The following is a 23,453-nucleotide window of genomic DNA, read 5'->3' on the forward strand; positions in this document are numbered from 1 at the left end:
TTAACTTTCCTGGGCAGACAGACATTACACAGTAGATTATGATGTGGGTAAAGCTAAAGTCTAGGATTCCCAATAAGAGCTATTAGATAGTTTCACTAGGGGGCATATCAATGGTGGGCTCCAAATCCATTGAACGCCTCGTGATTTTCTGAATTCGATGAAGTAAAGAAATGAATCTCGTGATCCAAGAGCGCTGTAGAGTTAGGAGGCGGCTCTGTTCCATATTCTGATGTCAGCCATGTGTTTGACGACCTCTTTCTAATGCCTTAATTGATATTCATATGCATTAAGTAATATGATATTTGTTCTTATTCCTGCTCTGATAAATCGGCTGCATAAGAATATATTCTGAATGGATTCTGTTTGAAAGCAGAATATGTTGCAGATTTACTACATAAGGTTAACTTCATATTTGTCACATAGTAATTAACTATCAAGAATACTAAGTGTTGGGTTATGTTCATAGAGACGACAATGCTCGAATTCTCCGATTAGTAAAGATAATTACAAGAAGGTTTCTAATTAATCCATTAGCAAGCAAGGTGAAGAAACCATAATGCCCAATGAGTTCATTGAAGTATGCATGACCCTTGTGCTTTGTGTTGTGGTTTTTGGACACCCAAATGGAGAAGGAGAGATAGGTATGCATCATGGAGTGTCCCCCAACTACTTGTCATAACACTAATAGAAACAAGAAAATGAAAACACAAGCATCTGCTGTACATTTCATTTTGGTAGGTCACCCACCCTCAACCTTTTTGTCCTCTGATAACACCAACACATTTTATGGGCCAAGCAAAGAAAAACCAAGCAATTAAGAAGCCACAAAACATGACTTTAATGACTCAATGGGTTAGGCTTTGGTACCAAACAACACTTTTTTTTGGTATCATGTCTCAAGTAAAAATGTGATTAGAGTAAGAAGAATTCAATCCCAAAAGATTAATGGAACCCACAATGTAATTAGTGGAGACTTGGGTATGGCAACTAAGAATCTTCCTCATTCAAAATAGGCAATTATGGTTTGAATGGGTGTGTTGGGGGGGGTGGGGGTAAACCAAACATATGAACGGCAGAAAATGATGGGTCATGGAGTCATGGACCACCAGCACCAGCACCAGCGCACCACCATCGCAATGCCTGCAAGCTTTCACTGATTCCCACCACCCACAATCAATACTAAATTGTTCAACACGTGTGGTGGTGGGTGGACCTGCTCTCAATAGATTAGATTCCTTAACTTCCCAACCAACATTTCTTATTAGGATATACAGCATCTTAACTCGTTAAACCTACAAAATTTGTCAAATAATTTTATCATCACTATTATTATTCAAAATGAATTACAAAATAAAGCTCTTATTTTAATTAACTTTTATAAGCTTAATAATACCTTTCCTATTTTTGAGTTTGATTAGAAATTGAAGATGAAATTCAAAACCATGAATTTTTAAAGGACAATATTGACATTATAAAAGTTTTATAAAACATTGAATAACTTCTTGTATAAATCAAAATAAAACTTTTATTAAAAATAATATTTTCCGAACTTTTGTATTAAACTCTTTAAATCATAAGTTAATTGAAGATGGAATCAAAATCATAAATTTTAAAGGATAACGTTGGTATTGTAAATATTTTATTAAACATTGAATAACTTCTTATATAAATCAAAATAAATCTTCTATAAAGAAGTGTTTTTCTGACTTCCATATTAAGCTTTTATTTTAGATCATAAGTTAATTGAAGATGAACAAAATCATAAATTTTAAAGAACAATATTGGTATCGTAAAAGTTTTATTAGACATTGAATAATTTCTGGTATAGATCCAAATAAAGCTTCTATGAAAAAAAGTATTTTCTTGACTTTCTTATTGAGCTCGTTTTTAAATCATAAGCTAATTGAAGATAAAGTCAAAATCATAGATTTTAAAAGACAATATTGGTATTATAAAAGTTTTATTAAATATTAAATAACTTTTTGTATAAATCAAAATAAAGCTTCTATAAGAAGAGGCATTTCTTGACTTCCATATTAAGCTCTTTTTTAAATCATGAGTTAATTAAAAATGAAATCAAAATCATAAATTTTAAAAAACAATATCGGTATTATAAAAGTTTTATTAGACATTGAATAACTTCTTGTATAAATAAAAATAAAGCTTCTATAAGAAGAAGTATTTTTCTGACTTCTATATTAAAACTTTTTTTAAAATCATAAGTTAATTGAAGATAGAATCAAAATTATAAATTTTAAAGGACAATATTGGTATTGTAAATATTTTATAAACCATTGAATAACTTCTTGTATAAATCAAAATAAAGCTTTTAAAAGAAGTATTTTCATGGTTTCCACATTAAACTCGTTTTTAAATCATAAGCGAATTGAAGATGAAGTCAAAATCATAAATTTTAAAGGACAATATTGGTAATTGTGAAAGTTTTATTAGACATTAAATAACTTCTTATATAAATCAAGATAAAGTTTATATAAAAAGCAATATTTTCCTGACTTCTATATTAAGCTCTTTTTAAAATCATAAGTTAATTGAAGATGAAATCAAAATCATAAATTTTAAAGGATAATATTGGTATTGTAAATATTTTATTAAACATTGAATAACTTCTTGTATAAATCAAATATTCAAAATAAAACTTCTATAAGAAGTATTTTCCTGATTTTCAAATTAAGCTTGTCTTTAAATCATAAGCTAATTGAAGATGAAGTTAAAATCATAAATTTTAAAAGACAATATTGATATTGTAGAAATTTTATTAGACATTGAATAACTTTCCATATAAATCAAAATAATACTTCTATAAGGAGAAGTTCCGGACTTTCATTAATATAAAGTAAATTAGGATGAAAATTTCACAAAAAAAATGTAATTTTTTAAAATTAAATTTTTAAGTTGGAGACAAACATATTTATAAATTTTAATTGGCAAAAAAAAAAAAAAGGATACCCATAAATTTTGCAACATTACTGCACACTATCAACAACCCTAAAATCTCTCAAATCAAATAAACCAGAAATCTTTTGATAATGATCTTATTTACATCCCTTTTTGCCTTTCAAGGACACAAATTCTGGAGTCTTTGCATCTGATTACGGAAAATCTTTGTCATTACATGCCAAACTTTACTTGGGCAGTCCACATTTATGATTTAACATGAGACCAATGGACTCACGCTTCCATTTATTATGCTCACAAGTTGCCAAATCCCATATGATAACTACATCAAAGCCATGTTGTGTAGTGCTCCAAAATTCATTGTAATTGTAACCCACTTTGTTTTCTTTTTCTGGTTTTCAAAATACAATCGGAAATTGTTGATAAATAGCTGCAAAATATCAAATCATATCTTTAAGAAGATTACTTTGCCCTTTCATCTTTCTTGAGCAACAGTATCCGTGGAAAATATTCCATCTTCAATTCTCTGTATGGAGTTTGGTGCCCTAAGGAAATCTAAAAGCAAGTGGTGAGTTTGTTTTGGGGTTTATGATTTGCAAACAGTTGAAAGTTGGTGTCATCACATCATCACAGGAGTCATTGTAACTTTCCCATAAAGCACCTAGTTCTGTTCACTTGTTCTCTCTGGTGAGCTTCAGTTGAGCTATAATGGCTGTCTTTGCCTCCTTTTCTCCGCCCAATTCTCGTCCTTTCAGCTTTCCTTGACATCTACTCTCATGGGTTTTCTCTATTTTCTCAGTTTCATCTCTCCCTTTGTTGACGGTGATGTGTGTTGTGGTTCTTGGCTTCTTCTTCTGTGCCTTGATTCCAAGATTCCTCATCATTTTTAGCTTTTCCCTACCTTTCCCATCTGAAATAATTGCTTTGTTTGCAGTTCTGCTTTCACTTTTCTAGCTGTGAGTACTTTTGCGCTGTGATAATTTCAAAATTTATGAAGTGTTTTGCTGTTTTCTTCATCTGGGTGTCTGTTAATTTTGAAATTTGATTAGAAATTCGATCAATGCCACCCTCATATTTCCCTCTTCGGTGGGAGAGCACTGGAGACCAGTGGTGGTACGCTTCACCAATTGATTGGGCAGCTGCAAACGGCCACTATGATCTTGTGAGGGAGCTTCTCCACCTCGACACCAACCTCCTCATCAAGCTCACCTCTCTAAGGCGAATTCGCCGCTTGGAAACAGTGTGGGATGATGAAGAACAGTTCGATGATGTTGCCAGATGCCGCTCTCAAGTTGCCCGGAAGTTACTCCGGGAATGCCAGACCAAGAGAGGACACAACTCTCTCATTAGAGCAGGCTATGGTGGATGGCTTCTGTACACTGCTGCCTCAGCGGGGGATGTGGGTTTTGTGAAGGAATTGCTCCAGAGAGACCCTCTGCTTGTGTTTGGAGAAGGAGAATATGGTGTCACTGACATATTTTATGCTGCGGCCAGGAGCAAGAACTCTGAGGTTTTCAGGCTGCTGCTTGATTTTTCAATCTCACCGGGGTGTTTTAGGAGCAGTGGAGAGGAATTGGATGAGCAATCGGATGAAGTTTCTCCAGAATTTAGGTGGGAGATGAGGAATAGGGCTGTTCATGCTGCAGCTAGAGGGGGAAATTTGGAGATTCTGAAGGAGCTCCTTCATGATTGTACTGATGTTCTGGTTTATAGAGATATGCAGGGGTCTACAATCTTACATACAGCCTCTGGAAGAGGACAGGTTGAGGTATTGATTCTTATGCTACAACAATTGCATATATTTCTCAATGCTCTATTTCAAGTTTTCAGTAATTGTGTTGCTGCTTGTTGAGATTTCTGTACACTTAATTAAGCACCTTAGGTGATTGATTTGTGTATATGTCTAGTTTGGAAGGTCTTTGTCTTCTACGAAGTCAAGACAGATGGTTTTGAACTAGGAGAAGATTCCAAGAAGAAGGAATAGGTCTGCTTACTTTTGTTTTTAGGTAGAATTTAGGTAAATGCTAGGTGAAATCCTATGTGTTTCGAGCTAATAAAGAAGATGCTGTTGGCTGTTTCCCTTCATTATATATGTGGATGTAGTCACCTTAGCTGGGAGAATTTCTAAGTTGGTGCAAATTGAAGGTGTCAAAAGATGAGAAGCAGCCCCGAGTGATTTTCATAATAGAAAGAATTCAACCTGTAATGCGCAAAAACGCCATCTTGATTAATTGAGTCATCACTTGTCATGTCTGATTCGCCCTTTTAGAGTTAGCCTGAAACTGCTTAGATGTTTCCTTCATGGTGATACATTTCTGGGACAAGCTTGGGGGCATCTGGATGTTTGTTATAGACTAAAAATTCGGTTGTTTTTCCTTTCCCTCGTCCTCCTTTCTGTTTTTCTGTCACAGGATTTTTAGCTTCATACTTCATTTTACATCTGGGCAAGTAGATTGAATTACTACTGGAGAAGAAATTGTCCCCTTCTGGTGTTTGGTCTCTGTCAACTCTTCATGTTTCCATGACTACATTTTCTTTTTAAGTGGACTCTTTAAACCTCTGGTTTCTTGTTTAGCCCCTATAGTGTAAGGTATCTATGGATCTTGTCGGTTGTATTCTTTAATCAAGCATTCTGTTTGTGCAGATAGTTAAGGGCCTACTGGAATCCTATGACATTATCAACTCTACAGACAATCAGGGGAACACAGCATTGAATGTGGCTGCTTACAGGGGTTACTTAACTGTGCTAGAGGTTCTAATTCTTGCATCTCCCTCTTCAATCTTTTTGACAAACAATTATGGGGACACTTTACTCCACATGGCAGTGGCTGGTTTTCGAAGCCCGGGTTTCAGGAGACTGGACCGGCAGATTGAGCTCATGAAGCAGTTGCTACGTGGGAAGATTGTGAACATGGAAGACATCATCAATGCCAAGAACAATGATGGAAGAACTGCTCTTCACATGGCTGTAATTGGGAACATTCAGTCAGATGTGGTGGAATTGCTGATGACAGTGCCATCAATTAATTTGAACATCCGGGATGCTGATGGTATGACTCCTCTAGATCTCCTCAAGCAACGCCCACAATCAGCTTCTTCTGAAATCTTAATCAAGGAGTTAATTTCAGCTGGAGGGATAGCCAATTGTCAGGATTATATGGCAAGAAGTGCCCTTGTTTCCCACCTGAAAATGAAGGGTATTGGGAGCAGCCCGGGGACTTCTTTCAGAATCTCAGATGCAGAAATATTGTTGTACTCTGGTATTGAGAATGCGTCCAATGCCAGCCCTGATCCTGCAAGTGGAGAGCTCAGTTCATGGTCCAGTGAACTTGATCACCTTGACCCTGCAACAGATATCAACTTGGCTGATGATAATAAAGGCTCTGTAAATAATGCTGCAAGGCGCTTGAAGATCCTTCTCCACTGGCCCAGAAAGCAAGGAAAAGCTGACAGCAAAACATTGGGAGAAGATGATTCTTTGGACTCATACAAGATATCTAGAAATCTAGAAGATGATCCGACCCCTCTTCGACACAGATTCTCAAAACTCACATCTCTCCCAAACAATAAAAGAGTAGTCTCTTTCAGGAGCTTACTCCCAAGCCCTTCAACCAAGAAGAAATTTGCAGTAGGCCTAATGCATGGTGTGATCCGCGCAATGCCCCAATTAGCAGACCCAGCTGAATCATCTTCACCTCCTTTTTCAGAATCGCCTGTGTCATCACCTAGATCTGCAGAGAAGCAGAAGGGCATAGCTATTGAGAATGGCACTACTGGACCCTCTACCTCAAATCAGGGGGTGAAGGGTGGAAAACGAGAAATGAATAACAAACAAAGTTCCTTCAACAAGAAGATGATGAACCAATACTTCTGCTTCGGAGCACAAGGCATAGCCGTGGAGAATTCGATTCGCAGCCAGAGTTACAGGCATGCAGTTGTTTGATGGGCAGAAGACTTCCATTTCTGAGTGGCAGATGTTTGCTTGTGCTGTAATGTGTGTAGAACTCTATTTGGGGTTTGAGCTTCAATTTTCGGACTTGGGCGGTTTTATAGACCGTTAGTGTGTAGGGGTTGGGCTTCAATGTTCGGGCCTGAATGGTTTTTATGGGGCATTAGTGTGTTGGGCTCAGGCTCCAAGCGTAGCTGGGCTTCCGCCCCAAGTTCTCGAGTGGCCCGAGTCTCAGGCCAATGGGCCAAATCTACATCCTAGCATCAAGAAACACTCTCTCTTAAGTAAAACTTTGCCAGTAGAACTTGCTAGAGATGCAACCGAACCCCTTCCCAATTTAAGGATGGAGGTGACATGGGAAAAGTTTGAATGGGTTAGGGTTGGAAGCGCTTTGCCTTAATGTGCTTGATTTTGATTGCTTCCCTTTTTGAATTGGGATAAACTGATCTTGAAATTCTTTGATGCTTAAACTAAAGTTGCTTAATATGACAATTTTGTTTGCAGTAGATGAATGTAATGGTCGTCTACATAAATGTTGAGGGTGATGGTGGGAAATTATTTTGATGAGTGGGCTATGTGATCTCATCATATCATTGATGGTAACCACATGGAATCAGTTTATTTACACAAATGGATATATCTAGAATCTTATCCATTCGAAATCCAAAATTAAATTATAAGCAAAACTTAATTTAGTGTTTATCCCTAAAAAACGGAGATTGAATCTGTAAACAGTAACAATATCAACCAAACTGTCTCGAGACAAATTCAAATTTCCTTTACAAGTGGAAGGAATTCTAACGACTTTTACACGTATAGTGCAGTGTCACACCCCTTCTAGAAATATTTGAACCTCCATACATGTATATGTATTTGCTTCAGTTGTTTCTCAATGCAGAGGCTTTGAGTTGTAGTTGAGGTCTGAGTAATCAAATCCTTGAGAAAAAAAAATGTTGGAGGATGAGCAGAAGGCTAGTAGAGGCAAGGACATTGACAATTGGCTCCCGATCACGTCGTCCCGAGACGCCAAATGGTGGTATTCTGCATTCCACAATGTGACTGCCATGGTTGGGTCTGGTGTCCTCGCCCTCCCTTATGCTATGGCAGGGCTTGGATGGTATTTTTCTTTCTCACTCCTATACTCTTATATATCTTCTGAGAATGGGGTTGGAATTGTAACATTTTTTTGCTTTGATATTTAGGGGCCCAGGGGTGGTTATTCTTATACTTTCATGGATCATCACTTTGTACACTCTATGGCAAATGGTTGAGATGCATGAAATGGTTCCCGGGAAGCGGTTTGATAGATACCATGAGCTAGGACAGCATGCCTTCGGTGAAAAGCTTGGCCTCTGGGTTGTGGTGCCTCAACAGTTGGTTGTAGAAGTGGGTGTTGACATTGTGTACATGGTCACCGGAGGCAAATCCTTGCAGAAGTTCTACAATATTGTTTGTTCTGACTGCCGACGGCTCAGGACCACCTACTTCATCATGATATTTGCTTCTTGTCACTTTGTCCTCTCCCATTTGCCCAACTTCAACTCCATTAGCGGCGTCTCATTTTCTGCAGCAGCAATGTCCTTAACGTTAGTCAGTTAATTACTGTTTTTTCTATTCATATTAATACATATAGCCTGTGATATTTTTGTGACATGTTCACGCTGTAACGGCGGTTGCCCATTTTCTGCAGTTACTCGACTATCGCTTGGATAGGTTCAGCTCATAAGGGTGTCGTAGCAGATGTTGACTACAAATACAAAGATTCGACCACAACTGGAAAATTCTTCCACTTCTGTCATGCCTTGGGTGAAGTAGCATTTGCCTATGCTGGTCACAATGTGGTGTTGGAGATCCAAGCTACAATTCCTTCCACCCCTGAGAAGCCTTCCAAGGGACCCATGTGGAAAGGAGTCATGTTTGCTTACATGATTGTTGCCATCTGCTACTTCCCTGTTGCTTTAGTTGGGTATCGGGTGTTTGGGAACAGCGTTGCTGACAATATCCTTATCACACTCGAGAAACCCGGTTGGCTTATTGCCGCAGCCAACATTTTTGTTGTCATCCACGTTGTTGGAAGCTACCAGGTTCAATTCGAAAACTTCTCCAAATAATATGTTCTTATTTCATTGAATCTTCATTTCCTCATAAGCTTGTGGGAACTGCAGATATATGCGATTCCGGTGTTTGACATGATGGAAACACTCCTGGTGAAGAAACTGAAATTCACACCATGTTTCAGGCTTCGTCTTATTACCCGCACTTCATATGTTGGTGAGTGGTTGATGCTCTTCTTTCTTTGGACGAGTTATGTCGACAAAGCTTCATCAGCCTATTTTCATGTTCTTATATATCTTGGTTGATTGCAGCTTTTACGATGTTCATTGCTATGATGATCCCTTTCTTTGGTAGTCTCATGGCGTTCTTGGGAGGGTTGGCTTTTGCACCCACAACATACTTTGTAAGGAATAAATCCTCCCACATCCATCTTAAGTTTCTACCCATGGGGCTGGACTACCCCTTCATGACGGAATAATAAATCCTTAATTGTGGTTTTCTGCAGCTCCCCTGCATCATGTGGCTTGCTGTTTACAAGCCCAAGATGTTTAGCTTATCATGGTGTTCAAATTGGGTATGTTAACTAGATACCGCCTCTCAAAGCTTAGCCTTTCTCCATTTTTTGGTATTTGGACGGGTGGGTTCAAGGATTAACAGACTTTCTGTTTCAATCTTTGCATTTCAGATCTGCATTGTGCTGGGAGTAGTATTGATGATTTTAGCTCCCATTGGTGCACTAAGGCAGATCATCCTTCAAGCCAAGACCTACAAATTGTTCTCGTGATTTTCTTCCCACTGCAGTAAGGATTGGATTGACTCGCAAAGAATTTCAATATCAGATGGTGATGATTTTGACTTCAACTATTCATTTTAACATCAAATTTCATGATGTTTCTTCTAGGAACCAACTGCAAAATTTTGAATCTCCTTGCTGGGTCTTATAGTTTCTCTCTGTCGTTTTCATTTGCTTTTAGAGACCTCTATTGAATATATGTTTCCAACTTGGCAAAAATGTCTGGAATTTCAATCCTCCCAATCCTTTAGTACAAAGGGTTATTGATCCTAGCTTCTACCATGCATTAGTACTAAAATGGATTTGAGTAGGGACCACAATGACGTGCTCACGGAAGGGTTTAGAATAAAGATAAACGAGTTTGAGACGAAATTAGAAAGTTTTAAAAAACCTGGGATGAAGTTGGGGCTAGTTTAGATATGACTTTCTCATGTCCTTGTTCGCTCCAATTATACATAATTTTAAATAAAAATTATTTTTGTTTCGTTTACCAACTTTTTTGGCATAAATAAAATATTATTTTTCATAAAAAGAAATTATAAATATTTTTAATATTTCTTTATGTACAAATCATATTTATTTTTAATAAAATTTAAATTTTAAAAACAAAAAATTGAAAAAAAAAGAAAATAAAACAGGGTAGGGTAAGTATAGGAATTTCCTATTCTTTTCTCGTCTCATTTAGTTTTAGTAATATTTATATTATTTTTGTTTGTTTTAATTTTCATTTTGAAGTTTTAATTCATTTTAGTGATTCTGGCACAGTGCTATAGTTATTGAGTTGATTGAGCAAATGAGTGTTATAAATTTGCATATTATTATTTTGATTTGTAAAGCTCTTAGATTTCTAGTTAGATTCTATAGTTTTTTATTTGTTAAAGGTAAGTTCCTTGGTAAAAAATTAGTGGGTGTTTGATAAACCTACTTAATAATTTAAAGTGACTTAATAATTTAATTTAAGTCATTAAGTAAATTAAGCATGTTTGATAAAATATAATTATAATTTATATTTATGAGGATAAATATATTCATGTGATGATTTAGAATAAATTTTAAGTTAATTTTATCAAATAACCTTAATATTTAAAGTAAAAAATTAAGTGATAAGTTTTAAGTCATCAACTTAAATATAATTTAACTTAAAGTCAACTAAAGTCAGTAATAAGTTTTAAGTTTTACTAAACACCCCTTAAATATGAATCTTAATTAAGTTATTTGTTTCTGATTCCTTATAGTTATCCATTGAGATTGATCATTAGGTGGAGTGAACGTAAAAACCAATAGAAGTTAAATTATGGAAGTAACATTATCAGTTTTAGATCTAGTTTTTTGAGAAATAAAGAAAGTTAATTGACTTGATTGGTTTTAGATAATAAGATGTTAATTATTGGTTCATTAAAAGGGTTTTCAAAAAGTAGCATATATTATTTTGCTCTAAATTCATAGTCTTAGGACTAATTGATAGGCTTATGCTTCCCTCCATTGATTTTTTCTTTTTCTTTTTCTTTTTTTGTCCGAGAGTTAGATATTAGTAGGAATCTACAGGAGAAGCAAAGGGGCATATATTAGGGTTGTGTTCGATATATGGAAGTAGGAATGATAATAACCACACAAGTCTCGAAGAAGTTCACAAGTCACAAGTCACATTTGCCATTGCTCTATATTCAGCCTCAGTTGATGATCATGATACTGTATTTTGATTCTTAGATTTCCATGAAACCAAAGAATTCCCAAGAAAGATGCAAAACCCACTAATAGTTCGTCTTGAATCCTTACAAGTTGCCTAATCTACATCAGCAAAGGCCTTGAGTTGAGTTGTTGAAGAGGAAAGAAAGAAGAGGCCCTATCCAACTAATCCTTTGATATATTGCAAAACTTGATAAGCAACTTGAAGATGACTAGATCTTGGATTAATAAGGAACTGGCTAAGGTGATGGACCGAGTATGAGAGATCAAGCCGAGCGTTTGTGGGGTAAAGAAGCTTACCAATCAGCCATCTATACAATCTTGGGTCTTCAAGAAATTCCCCATCATCTTGTGAAAACTTAATATTAGCTTCCATAGGTGTGCTTGCATGTTTACAAGCTAAGAACCCTGTGTCAAACAATATCTAAAGAGCATAATGCCTTTGGCTAACCGAAATCCCTTTACTCCACCTAGCAACCTCAGGGCTGAGAAAATACTTGAGTTGTCCAAGATCCTTGGGTTTGAATCTACCATCAAGGAGTATTTTGAGATCTTCAACCAGTTTTGCATTTTATTAGTGATGACAATGTCATCAACATATACTAGTAATGCAAGAAATGAATTACCTTCATATTTTATTAATAAGGAGTGATCTGTAGCAGATTGAGTGAACCATTCTTCTAATAGCACACCTGAAAATTTGGCAAACCTCTATACATCAAAGGTAAATGCCATCCTAAATAGGTTGGACAATATCTCGATGTATGAAATTCTATTAAAAAAAAGTAGTAGAAAAATAGAAGTTGCTCACTAAATAATTATGGTTTAAGGCTTGTTTGGCAGTGAGAATGATAATCACCCTTTAATTTACGTTTGTTTTTCTATGGACGTGTTACATGTCCTACTTGGAAGACATGGTGGTGGATATAAGCGTGCATGATGTAAATGGAAACCAAGTATGGATATCAAAGAAGACATTTTTTTCAATGATATTAATGGGTTCTTTTAATGCGATAAAATGCATGAAATTAAACTCTAAGAGGTAATTGTAGACATTTAATTCTTTGTTGAAGAGAATTAAAATTCACTATATATTCACCAAATATTGGGACACATATTTAACAGAGCAGTGTACAAGCAAATGAAAGAACAGAAAACTATAAGACTTTAAGAGGAGAACCAACTGTTTCATTTGGCTCTTCGGACGAGCACCATTATTCAACTTCTCAGACAATCGATCAAATCCTTTTTGCAGTGGGAAGATCATCATAAGAACACTTCGAAGGTCTTGGCTTGAAGGATGATCTGCCTTAGGGCACCAATGGGAGCTAGAATCATCAATACCACTCCCAGAATTATACAGATCTGCAATGCACAAATTCAAACGAAAGCCTGTTAGCCCTTGTCAACTTGCCCTGCCAAAAATGAAAAGATAGGAAAAAAGAAAAAAGAAGAACTAAGAGAGGCTAGGCCATAAGATGCAGTGTGGAGTTAACATACCCAATTTGTAAACCATGTTAGGCTAAACCTTTTGGGTTTGTAAATTGCAAGCCACATGATACAGGGGAGCTGCACCAAAACCAAAATCGAAGATATAATATTCCACTGTGAAAGATATATGATAGCCTAATACTGGATAGAAATTTGTATCTCGAAGCCTTAGCAGTAAGATGCATGAGGAAGGATTGATTCCTTACAAAGTAGGTCGTTGGTGCAAACACCAATCCTCCTAAGAACCCAAGCAGGCTACCAAAGAAAGGGATCAACATGCCTATAAACATTGTAAAAGCTGCAACCATGGAATATAAGAAAGATTAGTCATGAAACTACTCTGAAGCTTTGTCATAACTCATTCAAAGAAAGAAGAGCATCAACCACTCACCAACGTATAGAGTGCGGGTAATAAGACGAAGCCTGAAACATGGTGTGAATTTCAGTTTCTTCACCAAGAATGTTTCCAACATGTCAAACACTGGCATCGCATATATCTGCAGTTCCCACAAGCTTACGAGGAAATGAAGATTCAATATTGGAATAAAAACATATTATTTGGAGAAGATTTTGAATTTAGAATTGCACCTGGTAACTTCCAATAACATGGATGAAAACAAACAGGTTGGCTGCTGCTATAAGCCAGCGGGGTTTCTCCAGTGTGATAAGGATATTGTCAGCAACACTGTTCCCAAACATCCAGTATCCAATCAGAGCGACAGGGAAGTAGCACAAGGCAACAACAATATAAGCGAAAATCACTCCTTTCCACATGGGTCTCTTGGAAGGCTTCTCAGGAGTGGAGGGAATTGTTGCTTGGATCTCCAACACCACATTGTGACCAGCATAGGCAAATGCTACGTCACCCAAGGCGCTAAAGAAGTTGAAGACTCTTCCAGTTGTGGTCGAAGCTGTGTATGTATATTGCACATCTGGTTGGACACCTTTATGAACCGAAGCTGTCCAGGCAATAGTTGAGTAACTGCAGATTGAAAATGGACAATCCATATACCGCAGGGTATGTAAGAAAACTAATCTTACAAATTAAACTAATCACAAACTAGATATATGAATATCTACAGCAACTTACGTTAAGGACATGATTGCAGCAGCAAATGAGACACCAGCAATGAATTTGAAATTGGGCAAATGGGATAGAACAAAGTGACAAGAAGCAAAAATCATGATGAAGTAGGCGGTCTTGATTAGCTTGCAGCTGGGACAGACTGTGTTATGGAACTTCTGCAAGGATTTGCCTCCGGTGATCATGTAGGCAATGTTAACACCCACTTCTACAATCACCTGTTGAGGCACCACAATCCAGAGGCAAGCTTTTCACCAAATGCGTTCTGTCCTAGTTCACGGTATCTATCAAACCGCTTTCCAGGAACCATTTCATGCATCTCAACCATTTGCCATAGAGTGTACTAGGTGATGATCCATGAAAGAATAAGAATTACCACCCCAGGGCCCCTAAATATCAAAGGAAATAAATGTTACCAAAAGCTTTGGAATATCTCAAGTAGATAAGACTTTTTCGTATATCAATATTAACAATTGTAGATCAGCTTTTCTGAATATCTGAAGGGTTAAATTCAGTTGATTCTAAAAAGGTAGATGGCTCAGGAATAGAATCACTGAGAAACAAATTCATCAGTACTACTGATTAAATCAATGGTACTGTGCATAAATGAACCATCTGTAATATTTACAATTCTCACGTCATGGGAAGAAACCCCATATACTGAAAATCCCTTGAAAGCCCAAAAAAGTAGGGGAAAAAAATCTGTGAACATAATAATAACCCCATTTTCAGAGCAATCACAACCATATGAGAACAGCATTTATAATAAAGTAAATGCAGTAGAATCATCATTTTTTTTACTTGGTCAGAAGATAAGAGTATAGGAATGAGAGAAAGATACCATCCAAGCTCTGCCATAGCATAAGGGAGGCTGAGGACACCAGCCCCAACCATGGCAGTCACATTGTGGAATGCCGAGTACCACCATTTTGCATTCCGGGACGATGTGATTGGAAGCCAATCATCAATGACCTGCTCTCTAGCATCCTTCTCCTGCTGATTATGCTCCATTTTTCTCAACAAGTTCAAGGCACTGACCGAGGATTTTTCAGAACCTGATGCAACCCAACAACAGAAGGCCTTGGAAGATCAGAACGATGAGTTTTTGCAGTGTGAAACAGAAAAATATATAGAGATTCAAGCAGATCAATACAGGCATATGATGGGCAAATATAGTATGACAGGAGCTCTAGAAGCTGTTAAGATTCCTTGCACTTACAACAGAAATTTGAATTTTTTTGGAAAAAATTGGTGAGTTTGGTTTCTTAAATTACCAACAAGACCCCATTTTCTACAATTAGTATTTATAGATTCAACTAATCAACAAGTGTAACCTGATTTACATATCAATTCCTTATGGACATTGAGAAGTGTTGCTTCCTGGATCGATCACTATACTCAAAGCTGACAAGCTTTGTCAAATTTAAACTCAATGTTTCACATGTAGGAATTATTCCTGCCTTCTTGAACACATGAAGTTAATTCCCACTATTCTAAAGGTTATGAACCTAATGTATTTACATTTCTCTTATTATACATCTAATGTATGTAGGAAGATTAGATGTATATTAATGTATATGAAAAATACGAAGTACCATAACTAGAGCCATGAACCTACTAAATTATGTACAAGGTAGAATGGCCAATTAAAGTCATGTACCTACATTATGTTTTCATATACCATAAATACTATGTGGAATTGGAAAAGATGAATTCATGTGTATATCTAAAAGGAAATGTTCATTTGCAACTCTTGATAGAAGGTAACGATGAAATGATATAAAAAGGGCTCTTGATTGATCCTTCTCTCTACCCATCTTAAGTTTTTGGGGTGTCCCATCATTTGTACAAACACTGAGTGAAAGAAAGAAAGAAAGAAGAGGAAAGATAAGGATGTCAATACCAAGATACAATGATAAAGTGCTATCAAATGACTCAACATTGTAAATAATTCAAGAAATGTGATTTTTATCACAATGACGTACATAGGATGATCAATTTTGTAGATCTATTTTGATTCATTAAATTAGAATCTGATTTATTTGATTTTCCAATATCACATCATTTTATTAATGTGGAGGAGGGGAGATTTGGTGAACAAAAGTCCTACCGACTTTGATGTATGAAAAGTCGATACAAAAAGATATTGAATTATTGTTCAAAAGTAAAATAATAATAATAATAATAGAGAATTTTTGCTTCTTTTTTTATCATGAAAAGAACCCATTTATATCAATGAACAACCAATTGATTATAATAAGTAAATAATATATTGAATTAGGAAGCCAATTGGTATGTTTCATATTTCATATTCGTACGCATTTTCCATTTATATCATGTATTGATAGACTATCATTTTCCACTACTAGACAAGCCCTAAGCATTATTATTCAGCTAACTAGTTGAATGATTCTTCTGATCATTTAAGAAAACACTCCGTTTTTCCTCAGGTTTCTTGGCAACCAAACGGTGATGAAATGGTGAACTCGCCCGTTTGGATAGTGAACCTCCCACCCCAAAACCAGATCCGAGGACCTGAGCTTGTAATTTGTGCATAACGTGGGACCTAAACAAGGAGATATGAGAGATAGAGAGCATCAGTTTTGGGAAATATGGATGAGATTCAGGAGCAGAACCGGCAAAAAAAGAGACCTATATCTACGTATAGGAAAATGATTTTTTTATAGAAAATTTTAAAGAACAAAAAATATAATCAAAATTTGTGATAAATTATGTATTTTCAAATTATTAATTTTTATATACAAGAGTTAATATAAATAAATGAATTTGGAGTAATATATTAAAATAATTTATTGACTTTAAATTTTTTTTTTATTCTTCTTCATTTTTTTTCTATGATCTACTTTTTCTTCTCCTCAAATTTTTTAAAACAAAAAAAATTAAAGAAATAATTTTTTCGTGTGTTCGATTTCATTATAAAAAAATACCAAATATGATTAAAAATAGTTTAAAAATTTCTCTTTTAGATTATTTAATCTTTATATAAAAGATAAAAAATAAAATATATAAAAAAAAACCTTGAATGAATTTAAAGAACCGTGTAAAAATATGTATTAATTTTATATCTATTTTTAATTTTGTTTTCATTTTTTCTTTCCTATTTTCTCTTCTTCATATTTATCATCAAATTTCCCGAACCAAACATTGCACTAGGGTTTGGTAGAAGATTTGACAAGAAAATTTTGCCATGGCATTTTGTCTTGTATTCCCATTATGCCCTTCTTTTTTGTATTTTCCCTTTTTTCTAATTTTTTTTACATTAGAAAATTAATATTAAGGCCCCGTTTGACATAATTTCTTTTTTTTTTTTTTTGCCTTAATTTGAATTTGAAGTTAAAACCAAAATCAAAATTTTTGAAGGACGATGTAAATATTATAAAAGTTTTATTAAACATGAAATAACTTCTTGCATAAACAATAATAAAACTTTTGCAAGAGTGCTCTAATTTATTATTTTGATTATGATCCAAGAGCATTAATACTAAAGTTTTTCAAAGAGGTTTATCTCAACGTAAGTTTATCTCGACGTAGGTTTGACTTTGGATTTTTTTTTTACTTTCATATTAACTTTTTTTGTTTTCTAAGCTATGTGCTCTTTAAACAAAATTAATTGAACATATATAAAAGATTTTATCAAACTTAGAAAAGAGATTTTAATTTTTCAAAATTTGATCCATATAGACTTAAAAAGGGAGCTAAGAGCCCTATTCATATGGAGAATATTTGTGCAAAAAATGGACCACCTAATACAAACTCAATTAAAATTTTTCCCTTTTTAGTGAGACAATCCAAGTTATTTTTATAATTCCTTTTCAACCATTTAAGATCTTTATTAATGGATGAAGAATATTAACCTTCTACTACAACACGCAACACAATTTTAGAATATCCTCAACAACATACAAATGTAAATTGAATTGCGTGTTGCAGTAGAAGGTTAAGATGCCTAATCCAATGAAAATCTTATACTATTGAAAAGGAATTACAAAATAAAAAAATTGGATTGTCTCACTAAAAAGGACAAATTTTTAATTGAGCTTGTTTTAGGTGGTCAATTTTTTGCACAAATGATCTCCATATCAATGGGGCTTTTAGTAACCTTTTTTAGAGTCTATTTTGATCAAATTCTAAAAAATTAATATCTCTTTTTTAAGCTTAATAAATACTTTTATGTCTATTCAATTAATTTTGTTCAAAGAACTTATAACTTACAAAACAAAAGGGTTAATATGAAAGTCAAAAAGTTTTGAAGGCAAACCTACTTCAAAATAAACCTCTTTAAAAAACTTTTGTAATGCTCCTAGATCAAAATCAAAATGATAAATTAGAGCATTCTTGTAAAAGTTTTATTTTTATTTATGTAAAAAGTTGTTTCAAATTTAATAAAACCTAAATGGTATTTATATTGTCCTTCAAAAATTTTGGATTTTAGTTTCAACTTCAAATTCCAAGTAAAGCAAAAAATTAAGAAATCTTCTCATACGGGTCCTTAATCATAATGTTGTAATGTCAAAAAAAAATCATAAAAAAAGGGAAAACATGAAAGATAAGAGGATGAAGGGAATACAAGACAAAATGCCATGGCAAAATTTTCTTGTCAAGTCTTTTGTCAAACCCTAACACGATGTTTGGTTCTTGGAAATTTAAGGGGAAATGCAATAAAATAAAAAAAGTGAAAATAAAGAGAAAAATAAAATAAAATAAAAGAAAATTACAAATAGATATAAAGGTAACTTTTTTTTTCTCCTCTGTATAAAAACTAAATAATTTAAAAATGAAAAAAATTAATTAGTTTTAATTAGATTTTATTCTCTTCCAATTTTTTTATAATAAAAAAAATACAAAAAAAATCTTTTTAAGGAAAAAAATTAGGAAGGAAAAGTAGATCATAGAAAGAAAAAAAAACAAAAGAAAATTAAAAAAAAAAATTAAAAGTTAATTAATAAATTTTTTTATATACTACTCCAAACTCATTTATTTATATTAACTCTTATATATAAAAATTAAATAATTTGAAAAATACATAAATGTATCACAAATTTTGATTATATTTTATCTTCTTTAATTTTTTCTAAAAAAAAAATCACTTTCCAAATATATAGATATAGTCTCTAGTCTCTAATTTTGCCGTTTCTGCTCCTGAATCTCATCCATATTTCTCAAAACTGATGCTAGAGATCTCTCACATCTCCATGTTCAGGTCCCACGTTATGCACAAACAACAAGCTCAGGCCTTCGGGTCTGGTTTTGAGCTGGGAGGTTTACCATCCAAACGGGTGAGTTCACCATTTCGCCACTGTTTGGTTGCCAAGAAACCTGAGGAAAAATGGAGAAAAAGCAGACGAATCATTCAACCAGTTAGCTGGATAATAATGTTTAGGGCTTGTCTAGGGGTGGAAAAATGATAGTCTATCAATACACGATATAAATGGAAAATGCGAACGAATATGAAAGACGAAACTGACGAATTGGCTTCCTAATTCAATGTATTATTGACTTATTCCAAAAAAAAAGTTTTTCATTGATATAAATGGGTTCTTCTTATGATAAATAAATAAATAAAATAAAAAATTTTAAAAATAATTCAACATCTTATCATGTCAACTTTTCAATGGGACTCGTGTTCACCAAATCTCCCTCGTTCACACTGATCAAAAGGATGTGATGTTTGAAAATCAAAGAAATAAGATCTCACAATTCTAGTTTAATGAATCAAAATAAATTCATCTTTCCAATTTCATATATAGTATTTATGGCAAATGCATAGGTACATAACTTTAATTATTATACTTTGTACATAATTTGATAGATTCATGACTCCAATCATGATATTTTGTATTTTAAGCATACCTTATTCATTTAATCTTCTCACATACATGATATGGAAAATGTAAATACATTAGGTTCATAATTTTGGTTATGAATGTTTACAGTGGTGTTGATTAATAACTTCATGTGGTCATGAAGGCCATAGTAATTCCAATGTGAAACATCGAGGTTAAATTTGATAAAGCTTGTGGGCTTTGAGTAAAGTAGTGATTCGATGTTTCCAAGAAGCAACACTTCTCAATGTCCATAAGGTGTTGATGTGTAAATCTGGTTTACACTTGTTGATTAGTTGAATCTATAAATACTAATTGTAGAAATGGGGCCTCGTTGGCAACTTAAGAAACCAAATTCACCAACTTTTTCCAAAAAAAATTCAAATTTCTGTTGTTAGAAGGAATCCTAACTGCTTCTACAGCTACTGTCATACTATATTTGCCCATCCTATGCCTGTATTGATCTGCTTGAATCTCTATATATTTTGCTGTTTCACACTGCAAAAACTCATCATTCTGATCTTCCAAGGCCTTCTGTTCTTGGGTTGCATCAGGTTCTGAAAAATCCCTGGCCAGTGCCTTGAATTTGTTGAGAAAAATGGAGCATAATCAGCAGGAGAAGGATGCTAGAGAGAAGGCCATTGATGATTGGCTTCCAATCACATCGTCCAGGAATGCAAAATGGTGGTACTCGGCATTCCACAATGTGACTGCCATGGTTGGGGCTGGTGTCCTCAGCCTCCCTTATGCTATGGCAGAGCTTGGATGGTATCTTTCTCTCATTCCTTTACTCTTATCTTCTGACAAAGTAAAAAAAAGTTGATGATTCTACTGCATTTACTTTAATATAAATGCTTTTCTCATATGGTTGTGATTGCTCTGAGAATGGGGTTTTTATTATATTTACGTAGTTTTTTTTTCCCCTACTTTTTTGGGTTTCCTAGGGATTTTCAGTATATGGGATTTTCCGGATTTTCTTCCCATGATGTGGAAATTGTAAATATTACAGATGGTTCATTTATGTAAAGTACTATTGATTAAATCTGTAGTGCTGATGATTTGTTTCTCAGTAAATCTATTTTTGAGCCATCTACTTTTTCAGAATCAACTGAATTCAACCCTTCAGATATTCAGAAAAGCTGATTTAGAGTTGTTAATATTAATAGACGAAAAGTTTGTCATCTACTTGAGATATTTCAAAGCTTTTGAAACGTTTATTTCCTTATTTGATATATGTAGGGGCCCTGGGGTGGTTGTTCTTATTCTTTCATGGATCGTCACCTTGTACACTCTATGGCAAATGGTTGAGATGCATGAAATGGTTCCTGGGAAGCGGTTTGATAGATACCATGAACTAGGACAGTACGCCTTTGGTGAAAAGCTTGGCCTCTGGATTGTGGTCCCTCAACAGGTGATTGTAGAAGTGGGTGTTGACATTGCCTACATGATCACCGGAGGCAAATCTTTGCAGAAGTTCCATAACACAGTTTGTCCCAGCTGCAAGCCAATCAAGACCACCTACTTCATCATGATTTTTGCCTCTTGTCACTTTGTTCTCTCCCATTTGCCCAATTTCAACTCCATTGCTGGTGTCTCATTTGCTGCTGCAACCATGTCCTTAACGTAAGTTGCTGTAGATATTCATATATCTAGCTTGTGATTAGTTTAATTTGTAAGATTAGTTTTCTTACATGCCCTGTGGTATATTGATTGTCTATTTTCAATCTGCAGTTACTCAACTATTGCCTGGACAGCTTCGGTTCATAAGGGTGTCCAACCAGATGTGCAATATACATACACAGCTTCGACCACAACTGGAAGAGTCTTCAACTTCTTTAGCGCCTTGGGTGACGTAGCATTTGCCTATGCTGGTCACAATGTGGTGTTGGAGATCCAAGCAACAATTCCCTCCACTCCTGAGAAGCCTTCCAAGAGACCCATGTGGAAAGGAGTGATTTTCGCTTATATTGTCGTTGCCTTGTGCTACTTCCCTGTCGCTCTGATTGGATACTGGATGTTTGGGAACAGCGTTGCTGACAATATCCTTATCACACTGGAGAAACCCCGCTGGCTTATAGCAGCAGCCAACCTGTTTGTTGTCATCCATGTTATTGGAAGCTACCAGGTTCAATTCCAAATTCAAAATCTTCTCCAAATAGTATGCTTTTATTTCAATATAGAATCTTCATTTCCTCATAAGCTTGTGGGAACTGCAGATATATGCGATGCCAGTGTTTGACATGTTGGAAACATTGCTGGTGAAGAAACTGAAATTCACACCATCTTTCAGGCTTCGTCTTATTACCCGCACTCTATACGTCGGTGAGTGGTTGATGCTCTTTTTTCTTTTTTTCTTTGAATGAGTTATGACAAAGTTTCAGAGTATTTTCATGACTAATCTTTCTTCTAATATTCCATGATTGCAGCTTTTACAATGTTCATAGGCATGTTGATCCCTTTCTTTGGTAGCCTCCTTGGGTTCTTGGGAGGATTGGTGTTTGCACCAACGACCTACTTTGTAAGGAATCAATCCTTCCTCATACATCTTACTGCTAAGGCTTCGAGATACAAATTTCTATCCTGTATTAGGCTATCATATATCTTTCACAATGGAATATTATATCTTCCAATTTTGGTTTTGGTGCAGCTCCCCTGTATCATGTGGCTTGCAATTTATAAACCCAAAAGGTTTAGCCTATCGTGGATTACGAATTGGGTATGTCAACTCCACACTGCATCTTATGGCCTAGCCTCTCTCTTCTTCTTTTTTTTCTCTTTGTTTTCATATTTAGCAGGCCAAGTTGAGAAAGACTAACAGGCTCTCGTTTGAATTTGTGCATTCCAGATCTGTATAATTCTGGGAGTGATATTGATGATTTTAGCTCCCATTGGTGCCCTGAGGCAGATCATCCTCCAAGCCAAGACCTTCGAAGTGTTCTCATGATGATCTTCCCATTGCAAAGAGGATGGATTTGATTGATTGGCTGAGAAGTTGAATAATGGTGCTTGTCCCAAGAGCCAAATGAAACAGTTGGGTCTCGTCTCAAGAGTTCTATAGTCTGCTGTTCTTTTTATTTGCTTGTACAGTGCTCTGTTAAATGTGTCACATCAAATATTAAACACAATGAAGCATATAATAATATATCCTCAAGCCTTATGATTAAATGAAATTATTATTATTATTATTATTATTGCAAGCAACAAGGACAATCTAAGGCGCAAGAACATACAGTGTCTGCAGTCAATATGTTAGTTTATATCATCACACTCCATTTTTAAATTGATTTTTAAGAAGATAAAATTTGGAGAATTCTTAATTTATTAAAAGAAAAAAAAAAGTTTATGGATGGGGTTTCTTGGTTGTGAAGGTATTTAGAGAGTGAGATTTCTTTTTATTCTTTTTTTTTATCTTTTCAAGAGAATTGAGAGCGTTTAGAGAGTCGGTGTTCCAATGTTCCAATTTTCCCAAGTAGACTAAAAGAAAAATGAACCTACTCTCTCTAAAAATATATATACATGTTCAATAAACTAAATTTTATTTTTTAATATGTTGTTTACACATTTTTTTTAAATTATTTAAAGAATAAAATAAAATAAAGACCCTCAATAAGTTTTTTAAATTACGCTCTTTAAAAC

At 34.8% G+C, this 23,453-nt stretch overlaps 4 protein-coding genes and 1 pseudogene across 6 annotated transcripts; 3 read left to right on the top strand and 2 right to left on the bottom strand.

The window, feature by feature from the left end:
• The first annotated feature begins 3,220 nt into the window (after positions 1-3,220).
• LOC100242500 (ankyrin-like protein) lies at positions 3,221-7,371 on the top strand. 3 transcript variants are annotated; one of them, XM_010655635.3, is made up of 3 exons: positions 3,221-3,872; positions 3,966-4,684; positions 5,561-7,371. In XM_010655635.3, the coding sequence occupies exons 2-3, from the start codon at positions 3,977-3,979 to the stop codon at positions 6,857-6,859; spliced, it is 2,007 nt and encodes a 668-aa protein (XP_010653937.1). In that variant the 5' UTR covers positions 3,221-3,872; positions 3,966-3,976; the 3' UTR covers positions 6,860-7,371. The 3 variants fall into 3 exon arrangements, with proteins under 3 accessions (XP_010653937.1, XP_010653941.1, NP_001267959.1); XM_010655639.3 differs by having other exon boundaries at positions 3,221-3,484; NM_001281030.1 differs by lacking the exon at positions 3,221-3,872 and having other exon boundaries at positions 3,977-4,684; positions 5,561-6,860.
• Positions 7,372-7,568: 197 nt separating this feature from the next.
• On the top strand, positions 7,569-10,219 carry LOC100257870 (lysine histidine transporter 1). The gene is made up of 7 exons (XM_002266374.4): positions 7,569-7,982; positions 8,068-8,451; positions 8,556-8,949; positions 9,031-9,136; positions 9,232-9,323; positions 9,426-9,494; positions 9,606-10,219. The coding sequence occupies exons 1-7, from the start codon at positions 7,816-7,818 to the stop codon at positions 9,702-9,704; spliced, it is 1,311 nt and encodes a 436-aa protein (XP_002266410.1). The 5' UTR covers positions 7,569-7,815; the 3' UTR covers positions 9,705-10,219.
• A 2,312-nt stretch (positions 10,220-12,531) lies between these two features.
• Positions 12,532-13,378, bottom strand: LOC132252595 (lysine histidine transporter-like 2). Its single transcript, XM_059737002.1, has 4 exons — positions 13,282-13,378; positions 13,097-13,188; positions 12,900-12,968; positions 12,532-12,764 (listed from the first exon to the last, which is right to left on the bottom strand). The coding sequence occupies exons 1-4, from the start codon at positions 13,376-13,378 to the stop codon at positions 12,666-12,668; spliced, it is 357 nt and encodes a 118-aa protein (XP_059592985.1). The 3' UTR covers positions 12,532-12,665.
• Positions 13,303-15,007, bottom strand: LOC100263229 (lysine histidine transporter 1-like; annotated as a pseudogene).
• A 5,312-nt stretch (positions 15,008-20,319) lies between these two features.
• On the top strand, positions 20,320-22,982 carry LOC100247632 (lysine histidine transporter 1). Its single transcript, XM_002270014.4, has 7 exons — positions 20,320-20,585; positions 21,057-21,440; positions 21,549-21,942; positions 22,034-22,139; positions 22,244-22,335; positions 22,465-22,533; positions 22,663-22,982. The coding sequence occupies exons 1-7, from the start codon at positions 20,416-20,418 to the stop codon at positions 22,759-22,761; spliced, it is 1,314 nt and encodes a 437-aa protein (XP_002270050.1). The 5' UTR covers positions 20,320-20,415; the 3' UTR covers positions 22,762-22,982.
• The last annotated feature ends 471 nt before the right edge of the window (positions 22,983-23,453 follow it).

This window comes from Vitis vinifera, chromosome 1 (assembly GCF_030704535.1).
Source record: "Vitis vinifera cultivar Pinot Noir 40024 chromosome 1, ASM3070453v1".
In the NCBI taxonomy this organism is placed as follows: domain Eukaryota; kingdom Viridiplantae; phylum Streptophyta; class Magnoliopsida; order Vitales; family Vitaceae; genus Vitis; species Vitis vinifera.

Coding starts and splice junctions, on each gene's coding strand:
- LOC100242500 (XM_010655635.3), top strand. CDS start 3,977: ATGCCACCCTCATATTTCCCTCTTCGGTGGGAGAGCACTGGAGACCAG. Junction 4,685..5,560: donor CTGGAAGAGGACAGGTTGAG/GTATTGATTCTT, acceptor CTGTTTGTGCAG/ATAGTTAAGGGCCTACTGGA.
- LOC100247632 (XM_002270014.4), top strand. CDS start 20,416: ATGGAGCATAATCAGCAGGAGAAGGATGCTAGAGAGAAGGCCATTGAT. Junction 20,586..21,056: donor GCTATGGCAGAGCTTGGATG/GTATCTTTCTCT, acceptor TGATATATGTAG/GGGCCCTGGGGTGGTTGTTC. Junction 21,441..21,548: donor GCTGCAACCATGTCCTTAAC/GTAAGTTGCTGT, acceptor TTCAATCTGCAG/TTACTCAACTATTGCCTGGA.
- LOC132252595 (XM_059737002.1), bottom strand. CDS start 13,378: ATGCCAGTGTTTGACATGTTGGAAACATTCTTGGTGAAGAAACTGAAA. Junction 13,189..13,281: donor TACCCGCACTCTATACGTTG/GTGAGTGGTTGA, acceptor CCATGGTTGCAG/CTTTTACAATGTTTATAGGC. Junction 12,765..12,899: donor TAACATGGTTTACAAATTGG/GTATGTTAACTC, acceptor TGTGCATTGCAG/ATCTGTATAATTCTGGGAGT.
- LOC100257870 (XM_002266374.4), top strand. CDS start 7,816: ATGTTGGAGGATGAGCAGAAGGCTAGTAGAGGCAAGGACATTGACAAT. Junction 7,983..8,067: donor GCTATGGCAGGGCTTGGATG/GTATTTTTCTTT, acceptor TTTGATATTTAG/GGGCCCAGGGGTGGTTATTC. Junction 9,137..9,231: donor TACCCGCACTTCATATGTTG/GTGAGTGGTTGA, acceptor GGTTGATTGCAG/CTTTTACGATGTTCATTGCT.